At 38.6% G+C, this 20008-nt stretch overlaps 1 protein-coding gene across 1 annotated transcript in view; it reads right to left on the bottom strand.

Moving 5' to 3' along the window:
- Positions 1–2902: 2902 nt before the first annotated feature.
- rs1 (retinoschisin 1) overlaps positions 2903–20008 on the bottom strand; it is a 30514-nt gene continuing 13408 nt past the window's right edge. Inside the window, exons 2-6 of the mRNA XM_016992389.2 lie at positions 14967–14992; positions 9196–9301; positions 7764–7905; positions 6873–7068; positions 2903–5537 (exon numbers count right to left, since the gene is read on the bottom strand). Of these exons, the coding sequence (XP_016847878.2) occupies positions 5385–5537; positions 6873–7068; positions 7764–7905; positions 9196–9301; positions 14967–14992 (623 nt within the window). The 3' untranslated portion in view covers positions 2903–5384. The remainder of the gene's footprint in view (positions 5538–6872; positions 7069–7763; positions 7906–9195; positions 9302–14966; positions 14993–20008) is intronic.

Below are 20008 nucleotides of genomic sequence, written 5' to 3'. Positions count from 1 at the left end.
TCTCTGAATCATAGTTCAATGCCCAGACTATTGCACCATGCTGACACAAATGAAATTTAATCAATGCTCTAAATTCCATTTGCTTGCATGGTTTCTTTTCTTTCTTTAATGTATATCCCTCCTTTCTCCCAATCTCCCAATGCATCTTACAATATATCATTCTATTCTAGTGGGACTTGCTATTGGTAAGATCTGAAAATTGTTTATCTATCTATAAATTAGAGTAGGGCCATGAACATGTTGCTTCCTCCTATGTAAAGCTGGGAGAGATACAGTACAATGTCACATCCACTGGGGGAAAAATGATAATTTGGCTCAAAATGCCTAGGAGACATGGGAAGCAATTTCTGTATAACCCTTGCAAGGCATTTAAAGATTAGAGCAGCTCTTTTTCTATCCAGGGAATAAATGATACACTCAGTTTACTTGTTAGAAAAGGCGTTTTATGAGTCTAACGTGCCCTCAAATATATAGTGAAATAAATAATTTCCTAAAGGATGTGGGGAATGTATTGAGCATTTTTGAAAATCAATAATCATTTGGGGGTGTTTGAGGCTTTGAATACCCCAGAAAACTCTTTGAATTCTAGAAATTTGTAGTATGAAGAGTGTTGAAAAATGGCCAAGGGATGAGTCCAATTTTCAGTATGATGCTATCCACATGCGCGCGCGCACACACACACACACACACACACACAGAAGGCTGAAATCTTGTTTGAATTTAGCCAAAGTTCGATTACTTGAAGTATTCTATGAGAAAAGTTACTATAAGGCTGTCAGAATTACAATGCAATACACGAGATAAGAAAGCAATCTTAACTTCTAGGCAAACAAACTAGTTAACACAAACTAACACTGTTCATAACACCATAACCTTAATAATAAACTGAGGTTTTCTGCAAATCACACAGCCACATTTTTGTAGTAAAAGTAATAGACTTTTGCTTATGTAATAAAGTTTCTAGGTATGGAAAGGAATATGAAGGCATTCAAGCACCCAATGCAATGTAAGATGCTAGGACTGGCATGCTAACATTCAGTGAATTCAGGCTATACATATTGAAAGAAACTATAGCAACTAGAGCTTAAATAATTAGTGCATTTCCAAGCCATGAATTAAATACATTATTCATGACCTGTAGTGCCAGAGAGCCTAGCCTTCAGATCATTTCAGCCACAACCATTCAAAACTGAAAATAGTGCAGATTTTCTGGCTGTTTTAACATGCATGATGCACAAAGCAGTTTTATATAAGCAAGGAATAATCTCAAAGATTAAACAGGTGGTGCTTTGGGGGATTGCTGCACAGGAAATACAAACTTTGGGATACATTTAATACATTAAAATTGGACATGTATGGCTGAGCAACATCAGAGTATAGTGAAGATAACAAAGGTTATTAATGAGGAAGAGCCCCCAGCAAGGAAGGCTGCAGCAATTTGCTTTTCCCAAAGCCTCTTGGGAAGGGCAAGATTGTGTTAATGTGTTGTCGAAGGCTTTCATGGCCGGAATCACTAGGTTGCTGTGAGTTTTCCAGGCTGTATGCTTCTGGAACATGGCCATACAGCACGGAAAACTCACAGCAACCTAAGATTGTATTACCTTCTCTTCTCATGACCACTCCACTCCTTGCTGAGTTAATTGAGCACAAGTGACTTTTGCACTGCACTTGGTTTGTACCAATGAAAGTAAACTGAGAACAAGGGAGAAAGTTTGATGAGGAGAGAGAAACTGGGACATTTTAAAGCAGCTTAAAAATGGGAAGAGAGAGATCTACTCAGGACTGAATGTTGTCAGCGTGTCTAGAGTAATTTAATCTAGTTCTGCACTGATTAAATAAAAGAGGTAGACTTGTATCTTCAGGCATGATGAACTAGGTGCAGAAAGCCCTCCATATTCACAGATACTGTATCCACAGATTCAACCATCCATGGCTTGAAAATATTTGTTAAAACACCCAAAAAGTAAAGCTTGACCTTGCCATTTTATATAAGGGACACCACTTTACAGTAACATTGTATATAATGGGACTTGAATATCCATGAATTTGGTATCCACGGCAGGGTTCAGGAACAAAATCCAAAGGATACCAAGGGCCCATTATATACATTGTATACTGTGTTTGGATGGGGATATTAAGGCATTGCCCTGCCAGATGAGAAATCTACCCCACCAATGAAATATTCATTCAGTTACCAAATTTCTAGCATTGTAGTAAGTTAAAAATTACGTAAGTTGAACCTTTAGAAAGGCAGTTTAGACATCCAAAGAGAAGACACCAACAGAATGTAAACACAGCTGATATAAATGTTCTAGATATGAACAATGTTCAGTATCTCACTCACCAATGCTACTAATTTGAGAAGTGAAGGAAAACTCCATTTGAGGCAGCCAAATTTCTATTGAAGGTCAATCCCTCCTTGTAGCTTTAGGCTTAATTGTTCACCTCTAAACAATTAAGCCTCAAACTTTTCCCAACCTGTCTCCTCAGGGGAAGTGAAATCCCACTAAAAACCCTATAAGACAACTCTGTATAAACCTGGTTATTAATGTAGCAATATAACTTGCTCCATGGATCCCAGTCATGCAATCACGCAATGCAACAAGAATCGCTGGAGCCAAGTACAGAAAAAAAAATGGCTACTGGGTGGGTTGGCATACACATGAATCCATAACAACAACCAATTACTAATAGTGTTTTGAATCAGCTCAGAACAGTTAATTATGTACTGTTCACACAGAGGGGTATTTTTAAAATTAATGAAAGCTCTAGTCGCCAACCCAATATAGAAATAACTGGGATTAAACTTGCTTAACTCTGTTGGGGTCTAGCCATACTGGGGGCTGGGAAAATGACCAGTTCATGGTCTTAAGAGAGCAAGAAAAAAAACCCTCCACAAATCTTCAAAATATTTTTGGCTTTTATTTCCAAGAGTAGTTTTTAAATCAAAAGCCTTTACACTTAAAAGATGGATAATCTATGATTAACACACATACCTATATAACGAAAAAATCACATTATTTATACATTTCTGTGTCTTTGCATTACATTCAGTTCCCCACACAAAAAGTACATTATTTTCTACAAAGTTACTTTGACAACAACAACATGTATTTAGTAAACACAAACTATGATTTCTAGGTCTTTGATTTATAAAATGCCTGTAAAACTATTTTTAAAAAAGAGAAGTCATAATATCCTAGCACCACTTAAGATTATCTATACGAGGTGGTTCGGTTGTATGGTATTGAAATTGTGTCTGATTTGCGAATAATTTAAAAGCTATGGCTCAACTGCATAATCATCATTATGATTATGATTATTTTTATGATTTACTGTAACCGTTTTGGAAGAACAAAAAAAGCAATGTTTTAAACATCTAGCACCTTTCTGACAGGTTTGATGTTGTAAATGTTAAGAATTTGAAAGCACAAGTCTTGCTATAAAAGACTAAAACAATGATGATCAAGCCATTCTGTGACTCTATCTTCTCATACCCTTCACAGATGTAAGGAAATCGATGTATTTTTGACTTCTCATTCCACCAGCATTTCTATAGCATGTCAATTTGCAGGACAAAAATAAGCTCCCAAAACGTTTTTGTCTCTTTTATATCATAAGATGATAGCATAACAATTTTTTGGTGATTTATAGATGAACAAACCTATGAATATAGGTGCTAATTATAATGATGCCTGAAGGCTCTTTGTTCGGTTGCCACAAACTAAAAGAGATACCACTCTGGAAGCCAGGACAATACTATGTCTATTGTGACGTCTTCATTTTTAGCTTTTACCGCATAAGGTGAAAAACAGCTTTCATGGACCATTTTGGTTACAAGAAAATGATCAGAAAAGAAGGAGAAATAGGGCAAATCCCTACCACTGCTTTGAGTAAATACAGCAAAACAAAACAAAGAATGGGGAACTTTTAAAAAACCAAATACTGAGACAGGAGAGTCACATGTAGTTTCATTCTGCTGACCGGAGGGTTAGCAGTTTGAAGCCATGGGTTGGGGTGAGCTCCCAACTGTCAGCCCTAGCTTCTGCTAACCTAGCAGTTCATTAAGCATGCAATGCGCGTAGATAAATAGGTACTGTCTCAGCGGGAAGGTAAAAGGGTGCCCCATGAATACATGCCATCTTCGGAAATATCTACGGACAACAGGCTCCTCAGATATGGAAAATGGAGCAAGAGCACCTCCCCATGGCTGGAGTTGAACATCTCCTCCAGACGCCAAAGATGAAAAAGGGGAAGGCTTTTACCTTATCTGTGTATTGTATGTCATTGTTTGTTCATAAAAAGGCATTGAATGTTTGCCTTTTATGTGTACTGTAATCCGCTCTGAGTTCCTCCAGAGAGATAAAGCAGAATATAAATAAAGTGTATTATTATTATCCTAGAATTTAAATATATGGCATTGACACTTTTAATAAGACAGATAATGTTTCCATTTCTTTCATCAAAATAGGACAATAGCAAACTCTAGTGACACACAAAGCTTTCATTCAGTGGATAGTTTTGATTACAAAAAGTTGTTAGAGGAAGATGAGAAACAGGACAAAATCCCACTGCTGCTTTGAGTAATAAAGAACAAATCAAAGACTGGGAAAATATTGACACACGTAGTCACCCTTGAATCTAAAAAGATGAAGTTGAGGCATCCATTAAGATGGATAATGTTCTCATCTCTAGCATCAAAATAGGACACACACATCTTTCCATAAAAAAGTGATAACACCACTGCATAAGAGGATAAATCTGGATGGGCTGTGCAGTTGTTAGGGTTCCATTTTACAGTCTCAGAACCCCCAAAATCCTTTTTATAAAGGGTATATTTTTGCCACAGTTAAAAGTAGATTTAAAAACCAGTGGAAGACGTAACTTTGCTCCCAGATCCACAGAACTTTAAAATATCACTGCCTCCCAGAATGACTATGTTCAAAAAAGAGTGATGGGTGAAATAATTTTTATTTTATTTTATTGGAATAAAATGATCTTCTCCCACTTTTTCAATAATTCAATCACTTTTAATCAAAATCTTGGAAATAACACCTTTGTCAAATAAAAGAATGAGATGAAATGAAAGGCGTAGGCAGGAAATTAACACAATGTGGGTTCCAAAATGTACTATAATTCCATACCATCTTGCATTTTTCTTGCTGTTGGTGGTGGTATGTGTATTATTTAAACAGAATTCCATAAAAACTATCAAACTTGCAGGAGGATAAACTTCAGAACAGAAGGTCATTGGAGAACACTTATCATTTTCACAGTACATTGAGATCTTATTCTACACACATGAAGGACCTACTCTTTGCATTCATTGTACTTCTCTATCTTGCTAATGACTCCTGAGTTTTCCCCTGAGCTGAATTTCAGCATCAAGCACACTTGTTCATGCACTCCAGCAGTTCCATCCTGATGGCAATGCGCACGTGCCAACCAAGTGGTATTAAGCGGATGTAGCGAGAGACAATGGGAGGGCGCAGGAGGTTCTGCACAGAAGATGTCCTGTCTGAATTTCCATAGAAAACCTGCAGTTGTGGAGAGGAAAAAGCAATATAATCTTAAAAGAACCCCTGAAAGTGGTCTTAACCATCTTTTAATCTGCCATTCAGTAAAATGGAAGCAAATTTCTAACTTAGACACCATTGTGTTATTTTCCAAGCTATGAAAGATCTTGGAGATGGGACCTAAGGCTAAGCATGAAATTCATTTAAGCTTCGTACACATCTTATGCACATAGCTTGAAGGTAATTTCAATTAAAATTTTGTATACACTGAACTATCAGAAAGCAAAGGTGTCATGATCTCAGCCACCCATGTGAACAATTTCAGATTTTGGAGGATTTCAGGTTTTGGAATTCTAGATAAGGGATGCTCAAATTGTATTGATGGCTTATATGCTTACAACCAAATTGGTCCCAATTACATGGTGCATGCTACTAAATTTTATTTAGGGAAATAAATACATATTTTCTTTAATAAATAAATTATATTTTTGAGAACCTATCCTTCTATGCAATATGGATAGTGTGGCATATGAAGCATACACTGATATAAATGGGACACAAACACCATATTTTGATGTGTTGTCGAAGGCTTTCATGGCTGGGATCACAGGGTTGTTGTATGTTTTTCGGGCTGTATGACCATGTTCCAGAAGTATTCTCTCCTGATGTTTTGCCCACATCTATGGCAGGCATCCTCAGAGGTTATGAAAGTAAATACAATATTCAGCATCTTTGCAGTTCTCAAACCAAAGCACACTACCTCATAATTACTTCAACACCCACAGGAGTTGATATAAACAACAGCAACTAGCTCATAACATTGCAAAAGGAGTGAAATTATCTTTCCTTCAGTTACACTCATAAAGTAAGAATTTATTATTAGAAACCAGAAATCATAGCAATATCTTGTTATTTGAAGCCACCATGGTCCATTCAAGACTTTTGTCAATTCTAAAGAAAGGAAACAAGGTGGTCTCTTTAAATGAGAACCCACATGCTCATATCCACCAAAAGTTACACAAGGCCACTTCAAAGGAAGCCTACTTGGACATTATGATATACAGACAGAAGCAAATATGCATCCACATAGGTGACACATCTACAGATTTGGTTTATTTGCGCAATGATTTTTACATCACCCTTCAGCAAAGTTTCCAATTTAAAAAAAACCCTAAAGAATGTTTTCATATATTTCTGTTTCTTGTCCAGTAGTTTAATAAAATGCCATGGTGATTGTGGTCTCAACTACTTCACGGATATTAGAAGTTTAGCTTTAATAATGGTGTTTCTCTTTACAATAATTTTCACACAACATGGAAATGTGGCCACATCTTCAAAAATGTGTCTTGTGCTTACCCTGTTATTTCCTGTCTGGTCCTTGTAATAAATCCAGTTCAGGTTCTCATCAGTTCTGTACTGTACGCTGTATTTTGTCATCCATTCATCGGCATCACAACGTCCTTGGGTAAGTATCCCTGAGATAACTTTGACTTCTTTCAGGTCAATTTGTAGCCATTGGTTAGTATCTTGGTATTTGGAGAGCCAGGCACACCTTAAGAGTTACAGGGAAGAGTCATGGAATATCAGGGTCAAGTCCATATCAAATAAGCTTTCTTGGTATGAATATGTGATCTCTCCATGCCTAACTATTCAGTCTAGGATATGAGTGGGAAACCTATGATCTTCTAGATATTGTTGGAATGCAGTTCCATACTATTGACCACATGGGCTGGAGCAGAAATTGTGAGAGCTGGAGTACAAAAGGTTCTCCATCTCTAGCCTCAGATAGCATAGTTCCATCTATCTTGAACAATTTGGCAGCAGCAGATAAAAAAATCAGTAAGAAACATTAAATGACTTTTCCTTGGCTTTATCTTTTGCAGTGCTTGATATATGTATAATATGTGTCAATCTAGGTGTCACTAAGGAAAAGTATAAGGAGAGCAAGTGGAAAGACTATAACACTGAGAGAAGGAAAGATAAATCTTAAAGATCATCATCCAAAATGTGCCTCAGCATAGTAGCATTTTGGAAATAGGTGCAGAGGTGGATAAGATTAATGTAGCAACCAAAAAGAGTTGCTTTACATATCTTCTGAACAAATTACTTCTGGAAAAAGTTATTTTTTTGGACAATTTTCAGAACCTGGAAGTTTTTGTTCAAAGGGGGTAACTTTTCCAAGTTCTGTTTCTGGTTTAGTATTGATGACAAAGTCTTCTTCCAGTACTAGGATACCATACAACTTACCCAAAGCCTTGACCATTAAGCCGTGCCTTGTTTGCAGTCCATGAAGTATACCATCCAGTGTATTGCTCAGGACTAGAACAACTTATCTGATCAGAAGTAACCTCTCCTGACTCAAAACCAAGAGGCTTGTGATAGGGACATTCTAAAAGAGAGAGAAAAAGGTGTAGTTTTACAGGGTTTTTTAAATAGAGCAAGTTAAGTACTGAGCTTTTTGAACTTACAGTATCTACAGTGATTCCCAATCTTGGATTACAGGGCAGGATTTCCAAAAATCCTGATAAAAACCAATATATTTGCAGATTCTGGTGGGTGGGGGGGGGGTAAACAATATCAACTTGCATGGGCCCATTTTTGACACATCTTCGTTAGAAAGTGTGGCCATTTCACTCTATTAAACAACTGAAATATTCAAGAAATTTTAAAAAATGTTTATTTGGGGATTCTGGGAATTGTAGTCCAAATGGTACTTTCCCCCACACTTTGGGCTGCTCTCACATTGAGCTTCTGCCATCCATTTTGGATGCTATGTATACAACTGCAAAGATTTTCTTCGGTGAAGACATGTTTGGAATTATACCACATAATAGAAATTACAAGAATAATGTGTAGAAGTAAAATGATAAGACTCAATAAAAGGATAATGAGTAAAACGAACAGCATCACCTTCAATGTGCCAGGCTATTTATGAGAAATGCAAGTTTTATTTTTAGCAACACTAATCTTTAGATAACACAGTCCTAATATACTTAGGAGGTAACCTTCTGTTCTTCTGTTCTGTTCTATAAAACTCTTGTGGGGAAAGGAATTACCAAACAGATGTCTGAGAATTTTCAGACCAAGTCAGTTAAATTATTTAATGCTATCATCACTGACCTTAAAATATATGCATGTGTTATGCATTAAATGGCTTTTACCTCTAGTTAAACTTGTCCAACAACATGTCTTTCCTCCATAGTCAGACACTCCTGACATTTAGAGGTGAAACCCGCTCTTGACTTGTGCTAGTATCTGGGTTTATTTGCAAATAGCAAGAAAATGCATTTAAAAAGTAATAGTCCTACAACATTTAATATAGGAAATAGTTTGCAAATAGTAGAGTCAGGTGATTCTAATTTGCTTTGAAGTGGAAGATACAATTTTTCTGTCCTGAGTCCTTTGGGATGGATGAGTTTGGTTATAAGCCCCAGTAGACAAAAATCCTGAAAGAAATCTAATATTGGAAGCTAGGAAGAGTGAGATCTGGTTAATACTTGGATGAAGGACCACTAAGGAATATAGCAGGTAATGTAAGCTATGTTTCTGCAGAAAGCTATAGCAAACTACTTCTGAATATTCCTTGCCTAAGAAAACCCTGTGAAATCAGGGAAGTTGCCATAATCTTGTGGTGGGCAAAATGAAGACATCTGCACTGATAAATAAACAGAGGCCTTACCTGGCATACATTCCAGATTGTTTGCTCCAGTGGACCAGACGGAGTTGGGACTTCCCTGACAATCGCATTTGCAGGCTTTACTGTGCCAGTGCTCCAATCTGTCATCCTAATCAGATGCAAAAGAAACCACTGATTTGGCATCACTAACAACACATGGGTGTTAAAATATATCTCCCTCGCCTTTATGCTGAGCTGCTCCATGCATGCCATATCATTTCCATTTTGAAACTGGCTTTGAAAAGTATTTTTGATCCATTTATTTCAAAGACTGCTTAGATATAAATGTCATTGCACATCTTTTCGAAATCCCAGTTGTGAAGAAAAGTGATAAATACAAACTCTTAGTAAATAAATCAGACCAAAGTAACATGTTTGCACAAAGTGATTGAGTCAGAAATAAAATTGGCACAATGCCCTATTAAAAATAGAAAGGCTTATATTGAGTAAAACACAAGGAATTTTATGCAAGCTAACTCCTATGAAAACCAAAGGAATGGCCAATCCAACATTTTGGAGCACCTTGAGCTACAAACAGCCAAAACAGTTGCTGGAGGAGCTAGTTCAGGCTGGAATCTGAAAGCTAGTTGAATAGTGGGTGGGATAGTCCTTGGTTCACACCTTTCCTGAGCCATGAACTTTTGGCAAGCATCTAGTGTTATTGTAGTACATGCTTTGGTGTAATACTAGGAGCAGGATACTGAGGTTATGTATGACTTTGTAAAGGTGGTTCCCAACATTTGATGAAAATTCCTATAAATATTAATAGCTATGATGCCTTCTCCCTTTTCCTGAGCCAAGAGAGCAACCTCTACAGAAATGGGGGCACAGGGAAGCAGAAAAACACAATATTCATATCTTATGAAGAACAAGGTAGTTTATTTTATTAGTTCAGGAATATGTCCTCCAAGACTCCTTCCGCACAGCTGAATGAAATCCCACATTTTCTTCTTTGAACTGGATTATATGGCAGTGTGGACTCAGAGAACCCAGTTCAAAGCAGATATTGTGGGATTGTCTGCCTTGTTATTATGGGTTATATGGCTGTGTGGAAGGGCTCCAAATCTTATGATGACTTTTGTGCAGAGAGAGGGGAGTCAAGGAAACAATTTCTGTTTAAACATTAAAATTTCACTGGCACCCAAACCCATTCTTACTGACTGTGCTTACTGTTTCAAGAGGAAGCAATGTTTTTTAAGGAGTGGGGTTTGACTGCAGGTTCAGGGAATGGAAGAGTAGCTTCTCCTTCCCAGTGTAACTGAAAAAGCATACACAAATGTGTTTTAGGATGATTCTTTGAAAGATGTGCACAGAGAAAGGCATGCACTTGCTTTTTAAAATATGTGCAAGTTGGTTGCAATCACCAGGAGAAGATAAAGGAAATTGTCTTCATCCGGGGGAAATGCACACAGAAATTTCCATGCAGGGTGAGTAAGAGAGCCATGCAAAATAAAGGCCCTTCCACACAGCCATGTACTCCAGAATATCAAAGCAGATAATCTACAATATCTGTTTTGAACTGGATTATCTGAGTCTACACTGTCAAATAATCCAGTTCAATGTGAATTTTATACAGCTGTGTGGAAGGGGCCTCAATTTGGTACTGAAAGTCAAGAAGCGCAACGAATTCAACATGACAGATTTTCACATCCCTAACTGGGACAGACCCACACAATGCTCACTATCCAAAGATTATGTGGAAGGTCAGTCAGACTACATTTGTAGATTACAGCAGTATAATTATTTGTTTAATAAGACTGGGAAGTCTAGAAGCAAAATTTCCTGGAAAAAATACAAACTATAAAAATTGGTTCTTTTTGCTGTGCCAGCCATATATGGAACATAGACTGTTACTGCTCAACTGTGAGACCTATTCATTCAGTGTTGGCCAATTTCCTAAATTTCATTTAATTCTGTGTTGCATATGATTGCTGTATATGTTTCTAATTGCTGGCTAAACACTAATAGTTGATGCTATGGTATTTTAGCTCTGTTTAAGTCCTAAAAGTTCTATTATGTAATGAGCAGTTAGTAAATAACAGCTTATAAATAACGATTTTCCAGGCCCTTGGGATAGTAGACTAGATTCTTGCATTCCCAGTAATCAAAACTGCCAGCCAAGAAAGATTTAGAGCTAGCCCCACTATTAGCCTGAGAGTGAAGTGGCAAATATTGGGAAAGGGTTGGAGAAGAAGTAGAAAGAAAAGTATATGCCGCATTATATACATTGTGTCCTTAAACTAGGCTGTTGTCTTCGAGTGTGGTGGAGGAAACTGCTGAAATGCTGGTGTTGACAATTTGGTCAACTTCTGGATGTGGGAAAGGGGCATTCTCCTTTTCTTTACTTCATGCAGCAAAACGTCTTGGGCTGGTCTCTTAGCTTCTGTTCCTGTTTTGAATCCTGTTTCTGCCCTGAACTCCCTTGGCCAGTAGTGTCATCAAATGTGAGGTATAGTCCAACAATATTTGGAAGTTGGCTCATTTCCTCTCTTTGCAATGTCATAGGGAATCTCTCTTGGTTTGACTCTCTTTTAGCCCAAAGATAGAATATCTTGCTGATTTACCTTGCATGGTTGAGAGTACAATTGTTGTTGTATGCTTTCATGTTTTTTTCCTACTTTGGGCAATCTTATGGCAAAACTATCATGCAATTTTCTTGGAAGGATATGTTCAGAGAAGTGATAGTATTCCCTGTAGTATTCTATGGATGTGAGAGCTGGACCATAAGAAATGCTGAGCAAAGGAAGATAGATGCTTTTTAACTGTGGTGTTGGAGGAAAATTTTAAGAGTGCCTTGGACCGCGAGAAGATCAAACCAGTCCATACTCCAAGAAATAAAGCCTAACTGCTCACTGGAGGGAAGGATATTAGAGGCAAAGATGAAGTACTTTGGGCACATAATGAGAAGACAGGAAAGCTTGGAGAAGAGAATGATGCTGGGGAAAATGGAAGGAAAAAGAAAGAGGGGTCGACCAAGGGCAAAATAGGTGGATGGTATCCTTGAAGTGACTGGCTTGACCTTGAAGGAGCTGGGGAAGGAGACGGCCAACAGAGAGCTCTGGGGTGGGCTGGTCCATGAGGTCACAAAGAGTTGGAAGCAACTGAATGAATAAACAACAAAAATGTTCAGAGAGAGCTTGCTGTTGCCTTCCTCCGAGGCTGGGAGACTGTGTCTTAGCCAAGGTGGGTTTCCAGGGTTGTGTGGAGATTTGAACCCTGATGTTAGTCTAGATTACGTTGGTTTGAGGTTTTAATTACAATAGAACAGTGGTTCTCAACCTGGGGTCCCCAGATGTTTGTGGCCTACAACTCCCAGAAATCCCAGCCAGTTTACCAGCTGTTAGGATTTCTTGGAGTTGAAGGCCAAAAACATCTGGGGACCCCAGGTTGAGAACCACTGCAATAGGCGATGTATGTGAAAACACTTTAGATACCTAGAAGAACTACGATAGTCAGGTTTCCGGTGGCAATATTAGATATATTAACAGTCTTGAATAGTTTTTCCTCTCACCTTCTTGCTCAACTACTAGAGCCATGAAAGTGATCTTCCAACCATTTTCCTATATTCCTAATTATTTCCTTTTCTAATTAAACTTAGGTAAATAACAGCATTTTAAATACATAGGTACATACCACTACTCCTTTTATATCTTTCCCCCCATTTTCCTATTTTTGTTCTTTGTTCAAATGTCTTCCCTTTAATTAAATGTTTGTTACAAGATGTTCATTGTTGTAACACTGCAGAAATTTTATGTATGCAAAGGGAGAGAAAAGTTCAATGCTCTTTGTTGTGTTGTGCTGTTGTGTTACATGTGCATGCTTGTCATAAAAAATGTTTAAACCTGCCAAATTACAAAAACAGCTTAGTGCAAGAATAGATACTTTCACTTTTAAAAGAAACAAACCTGAAACAAGGAGAACAATAAAATAAAAAAATTAAAGCATACAACTTGATAGAAATTTGCATTACCGTGACGTTCACTCATGGCATTGTAATAAAGATTAAGAGAAGAGGCAGCAGGTTGCAGTGCTCAAAAAGGAACAACTCTCTTTTGAGCATAAAAAGGGAACAACTCACATCATTTCATAGTGGACAGTTTGATGCACAACTTGGCAATATGCCAACGTAAACTGAGCAGAAAGTGGCTTGGCTTTTGTCCCTTATGGAAGGGGGGGAGAGAGAGAGAGAGAGAGAAAAAAAAGAGCACCAGACATGCTCTGCAAATTACTTGTCTGACTAAGACAGTGTTTTCAGTTTCTATGGCAGCAGGAAAAATACCCCAAATATTTTTAGCTGCACGATTGTGATGCTAAATGAGACCAAAAAGAGAGAGAACAATATTCAAGCATGTGACTATGCAAATTGGTAGAATAACACCTAAATAGGATACAAACTGTGGTCGTGACTAAGAGAGAAAATCAGAGGAATGTAATCCACACACTGCAATATTTCCAAACCTATATCAATTTCAATCCCTGTATTGCCTTGGGAATAAAGGGTAGTAAAAGTAAAGGTTTTCCTCTGACATTAAGTCTAGTCATGTCCAACTCTGGGGGTTGGTGCTCATCTCCATTTATAAGCCGATGTGCCAGTGTTGTCGGTAGATGCTTCCAAGATCATGTGGCTGACATGACTGCATGGAGCACCGTTACCTTCCTGCCAAAGTGGTACCTATTGATCTACTCACATTTGCATGTTTTCAAACTGCTAGGTTGGCAGAAGCTGGGGCTAAAAGAGGGAGCTCACCCCACACCCCGGATTTGAACCACTGACCTTCCGATCAGCAAGTTCAGCAGCTCAGTGGAGCATCAGGGGCTACAAATAAAGGGTATAGGAAACAAAAAAGAAAATGGACCTGATGGGACTAATTTATAGAGCATGCAGCATGTCAGTATGGGCCATGGGCCTAAGTTACATCCACTGTATACAGTGTTTCTGCAGATCAATAACTATCCTGTGAAATTGTCACAGCAAAATATGTTTCATTTTTGAAGCAAGGGTAGGGAACATGTTCGAGGAAGCTCTTGATTCTTAACTGCCCTGCAAGATATCATGGCATTATACCAGCAGTGGACAATACCACTCTGGTCTGGTATATTGTCCCCAACAGCACACACATACGAAGAAGACCAGAAATAATCTGTCTCATTTGCTCACTCACCCCGACACAATTTCCACAAACACAACATCCTGTGCCACACTCCAAATGCCCATGTGCAAGAATTTGGTTCTTAAAAGGCTTTTATTACTATATACCAGAAGAACTTTTAAAAATATTATTGCAGCATGGGATATTCTTTTCAAGAAGGGAGTCACAGCATTCTTAGGAATACTATCCCTCCATGCCTAGCCACATCCTTCCAAAAATACTCCCTCACTTTTGTTAAAAAATTGATTGGCACCCATAAATACTTTAAGAAATTAACATAGAGGAATACGCCTGCTCATATTGCTAATCAACTGTTAACCTGAGATAACATTCCTCACTCTGAAAGGCAGAGATGGAGCCTGGGAAGGAATTGGGAGGAGAAGCCCCACTGCCCCCAAATGGATCATTTCCAGCCTTCATGCCAGAAGTTGCCAAGGATTGTTTTAAAGCAACATTTAAATAGGATTATGCAATCCTGTGCTAAAGTTGATAGAATAAAAATTGCCAGACATCTCCTAGGCATTGAGAAAATTAGGTATCAGCACTGAGCACACAAAAACATAAGCACAGAATAAAGCTCAAAAGGCATTTTGAGAAAATAAAATAGAAACGGAAAGGACCTACCTCTGCAGGTGACAGTGCCACCGTGACTAGCAGGAGAGAGGAGGCAGCATGAGGGAGAAATGGAGAAACAACACGTAAAGCAAGAGTTTGGAAGATTTTAGAATGAATAGTGAAACATCAGCACATTAAAGTTGTTCATGCAGCACAAAGAATTGCACTGTGCTAGATGTCTAACTATGGACATAAAATTGAGAATAAAATGTATTTCCTTTTGAACTGTATACTGAAATTATCAGAACAAGAAGCAGCAGCATTCTCATGCAACTAAAGCCCGAATTTCCCAATATTCCACGAAACCTGCTTGCATTTTTTTTATTTTGTTGTGGTTTCTTAGGCTTCTTCCACACAGCTGTATAAAATCCACATTGAACTGAATTATATGGCAGTGTAGACACAGATAATCAAGTTCAAAGCAGATATCGTGGATTATCTTCCTTGATATTCTGTGTTATATGGCTGTGTGGAAGGGCCCTAAGTGTCTAATCTGAACATGCAGTCAGCTCTCTGTCCACAGATTCTGTTCCATTAATTCGACCATCTATAGCTTGAAAAAAAATCTTAATTTTGCCATTTTCTACAAAGAACACCATTCAACTATGCCATTGTATATAATGGGTCTTGAGTGTCCACAAATTTTGTAGCCACAGTGTATGTGTGCATGTGCATCTCTTGGAACAAAATCACAGTAGATTTTGTGGTTTTAGCTTACAATAGGTTTTTAATCTATTTTAAGGTTTTTAACTGTCAATTTTTAATTAATACCATTGATATTTACTTCTATTTTAATGTTTGTATATTTTTGGATTTTAAATTGTATTGAAATGCTTTTAATATAAGTGGCTTTGAGTCTCTTTGTGCAGAGAAAAGCAGGGTATAAATAAACATAATAACAATAATAATTGTTACATGCTCCCAAATCTTTACAATGAGCTTTCATATATTTGCTTTTAATGTATAGAAGAGTTTGTCTAGGTTTTCTTAAAGTGTACAAAATAATCCTGTAACCATCAGCTTTTATAGAGTACAGATTGTCTAGGAGTTTATCACCTACAGGTCTTCTTGCTGTCATTTTACTGCCCTTGTTTGGTTACTATAAAAATAAGTGATCTTAGGGTTGGGTGGAAGCTGTTTGAATTTCCTAGAGTGCAATGTTACGCCATTTAAAAAAAGAAAAGAATGGAAGATCAAATATATAAAAAGCTTATTGAAACTTCATGTAAGCTGTTGTATTTGTGTATATATTTTCAAATCAAATGTCAACACATGTATTTCATAGGATTCATAGCCTACAAGACTGTTAGCAAAGTACAGGTTGCACTCAGACAAAAAGCAAGCAAAGGCCAGCCAGGGAGGGTCCTACTCCAGGGTCATCAATCAGTCAAGTCACCCAGAAGCCCCCTAACTAGTGAGCCTGAGCCCAGGAAGGCAAGAAGGGAGAAGAAAAACATGGCAGTGCTGGCAGGCTTTGGCTGTTGAGAGAAAAGGCCTTGGCCACAACTTCCCTTCCTTTCCCTTCCATGGCATCTATCAGAAGCAACTTGGGAACATACTGCAAGTTGCTTCTGGTGTGAGAGAATTGGCTGTCTACAGAGACGTTGCCCAGGGGACACCCAGATGTGCTAGCATCTTGCTTGGAGACTTCTCTCATGTCCATGTCCCTGCAAGCTAGAGCTGACAGACGGGAGCTCACCCTGTCTAGCAGATTCGAACCAGCAACTGTCAGGTCAGCAACCCAACCTTCAGGTCAGCAGTCCAGCCAGCACAAGGGTTTAACCCATTGCACCACCATGGTTCCTGTATGGGGCAGGTAGAAACCAAAACAGCCATGTTCAAAGTGAGGGTGTCGGTATTGAAGAAGATATCTATAACAGTTTTTGCTCTTTTTTTAAATAGTAATTCTTTGGGATAGCATTGGTAGGGGTGTGTTTAGTCTAGGTTTGTGCTTTGGGTCCATATATTTTGCGGGGCATAATTAAGGCTGTGCTATTTTTTCCAGATAGGAACACTGTTGAGTGAAAAGAAGAACTTTAAGGGAAACATTTGGGGTCACTATATCATGTCCTCACACCCTAACTACCTCCTATATTGCCATTTGCAACAATAGCCCAGTCTTGTTTATAATAGTAAGTTCTCTTTGGCCCTACTATGTTTTTTTTTTCTTTCCCAGTGTAAGGACAAGCTAGCATGATGAAGTGTTTTGACAGCTGGAGACTTGGATTTTAACCCTGGCTCATTGAGTGTCCTTGGGTAGATCATATGGTCCGAGTCTCAGATAGGCATGGGCAAACTTTGGCCCTCCGGGTGTTTTGGACTTCAACTCCCAGAAATCCCAGCCTGCTTATTGGTGGCGCAATGTGTTAAACCCTTGTACTGGCAGGACTGCTGACTAAAAGATCAGCAGTTTGAATCCAGGGAGTGGGCTGAGCTCCCATCTATCAGCTCCAGCTTCCCATGCAGGGACATGAGAGAAGCCTCCCACAGGATGGCAAAACATCCAGGTATCCCCTGGGCAATATGCTTGCAGATGGTTAATTCCCTCACACCAGAAGCGACTTGCAGTTTCTCAAGTCATTCCTGACACAAACAAAATCGGCTATTAGGAATTGTGAGAGCTGAAGTCCAAAAAATCCAGAGGACCAAGGTTTGCTCAGGCCTGGTCAAAGAGGAAGATAACATCAAACCTCTGCTTGTGGTGAGGTGACCATAAGTTGGAGCTAACTTGTAAGGACAGTGTGAACTGAACTCCTAGGAAAACGAGGTAGTGAATCCTCTCTTGACAGTTATCCTGGACATTCAAGGAACTATCCAAGGTGCTGAACTCATTTTGAGAAGATGGTTTGACACTTTTAAGTAGCTCTTTAGAGTTTAGATTAAAAACCTGGAGCAAATTGAGCCTCTCTGACCTAAAAGCCACCAGCAACTACTTGAGAAAGACCTTCAGAAGGAATACTTCCAGACATCCCTACTTCCTGTTAAAAATGATTTTGAAAAATGAATGCTATTTTAACACACTAGCTTGTTTCTTTCTAGTTTATCTCTTTCATAATCAAGGGTTTAGCTCTCACTTATTTGAACCTTGTTGTAACGTTGGGCTCCATGTCAGAAGCTAGCTGGGAAACAAAATATAATAATGAAATACAACACAATGCAATACAAATATAATACAGGCAGGCCCTGGGTTGCGAAAAAGATAGACCTTGTTGGTTTGGTCTTAAAATGAATTTTTATGTAAGCCAGAACGGGCACATTTTAAAGTTAACTCCACCCAAAACCTTTGGATAGCATAGAGAAGTGTTAACATCCCTGTAAATGTTCTTTTGCTGATTGTGACCCTGTTCAGAAGATTTCACCTCAATTTCTGTCCCTGTGCCCATTGAAAATTTCAGATTGTCTTGGAAACAAGGATTGGTGAGAAAGCTTCAGCAAAGACACCTTTTCCCTATGATAACTCTTCCAGGAGTGAATTTCCATTCTGGGGGGTAGATTTTCTCTCACTTTCTGTTGTCTCACCCCCATTCTGAACAATGAGTTGCAAATAAGTTGGATGTCTGGAACACGGGGACTGCCAGATGGTGTAAGCTGGATGTTGCCAAGGTCAGAATTCCAACCTGACCATGCAATGACCAAAATAACCCCAACCTCATATTGTAAGAGGCACAGTCCACCACCCCACTGAAAAATATGGCCATTTTTGTGTTGTAGGAGAGCAAGGGGATCAGCTGGAACATGGCCAGCCATTCCTGTAGCAGGGCGCACGGCAAACCTGTCATACGCCCCCCATCCAGCTACAGAAAAATAGATGCAGCCTAGCTAGTCGGCCCACTTTTGAACAACATGAAATGGGATTAGGTGGTCAATGCTGTTTACAAAGTGAATTTTTCAGGGGTAGTATTAAAAGTTGTAGCCACAGAGACATCGTTATGTGATACATGTATGTTTCTCAATGCAGGGTCTCTGCCAGTATCCAGTACAACTTATTAGCTGTCATCATTTTCTCAAAGCCAATTACCCACTTAGTCTTTTTCCACATTACAACAATGTTCCATGTCCCAGGCAACTCTTTAGTTTTCCAGCCATAACACCAATGGAGAAAGAAATTGATTCCTTATATTTTACTGGCATAATGACTATGAGCTCCGTATTATTCCACTTATATACTAAGGCGGTGGTTTTCAAACTGTGCTCCTCCAGATGCTTTGGACTTCAGCTCCCACAATTCCTAACAGCTGGTAAGCTGGCTGGGATTTCTGGAAGCCAAAGTCCAAAACACTTGGAGGGACACAGTTTGAGAAACACTGTACTAAGGTATTAAAGTGCTATCAAGGGCATTCCGAGTAAGATGAAATATGTGTGGGAATAGAGGGATCCCTTTAAGACAGAAAAGAAATACCACACATAAGCAGCACATACAATTACATTTATATTTAAAACACTGTATAGTAATTTGCAAATGAATTTCAGGCAACTACACTTTGCAGTAATAATGGTAGATACTGAGGGGGCAAGTTATCTTGATGTTCATATCTCCCATCAAAAATATTTTTGATCTTCTACTGAAGAAAAGAAGGCAAAAAGAAAAGAAAAGCAGCTGCCAAAATTAAAGTAACTTGACAAAAAAGTTCTTAGAGAAAGCTGCAAGGAAAATAGTCACAAATGATTTATTAGAAGATCAAGGAAGAAAGACAGAGTTCTATGTGGGGCTCTTCAGGCTTTCATGTGAAAGTATATATCTTAAAAGGGGAGAAGAACAAATTATTTTTTAAAAACCAGTTGGAGCCACAGAACCACCTTCAGGAAACAACAAAGTAAGTTTGAGAGCAGAAGTGGCTGGTGGCCCCCACATTAGGAGGGCGGTAAAGCTAGGTTGGGTTTTAGTCTGAACTTTAAAGATGCGGAACCTGTTTGAGAGATAGGGCTGAATACTTTCCATGTTAGGATTACAGCCAAGAATGGATTCACTGCTTCATTTGCATGGAAGCCTTAAGTAGATTTACGTAGCTAGGAGACACAGATGTCTCTGCTGAAATGCCAAAGCTGCCCCA

Source organism: Anolis carolinensis, chromosome 3 (genome assembly GCF_035594765.1).
Source record: "Anolis carolinensis isolate JA03-04 chromosome 3, rAnoCar3.1.pri, whole genome shotgun sequence".
In the NCBI taxonomy this organism is placed as follows: Eukaryota; Metazoa; Chordata; class Lepidosauria; order Squamata; family Dactyloidae; genus Anolis; species Anolis carolinensis.
The sequence above is the reverse complement of the archived record's forward strand: the minus strand, read 5'-3'. Positions and strand labels throughout refer to the sequence as shown.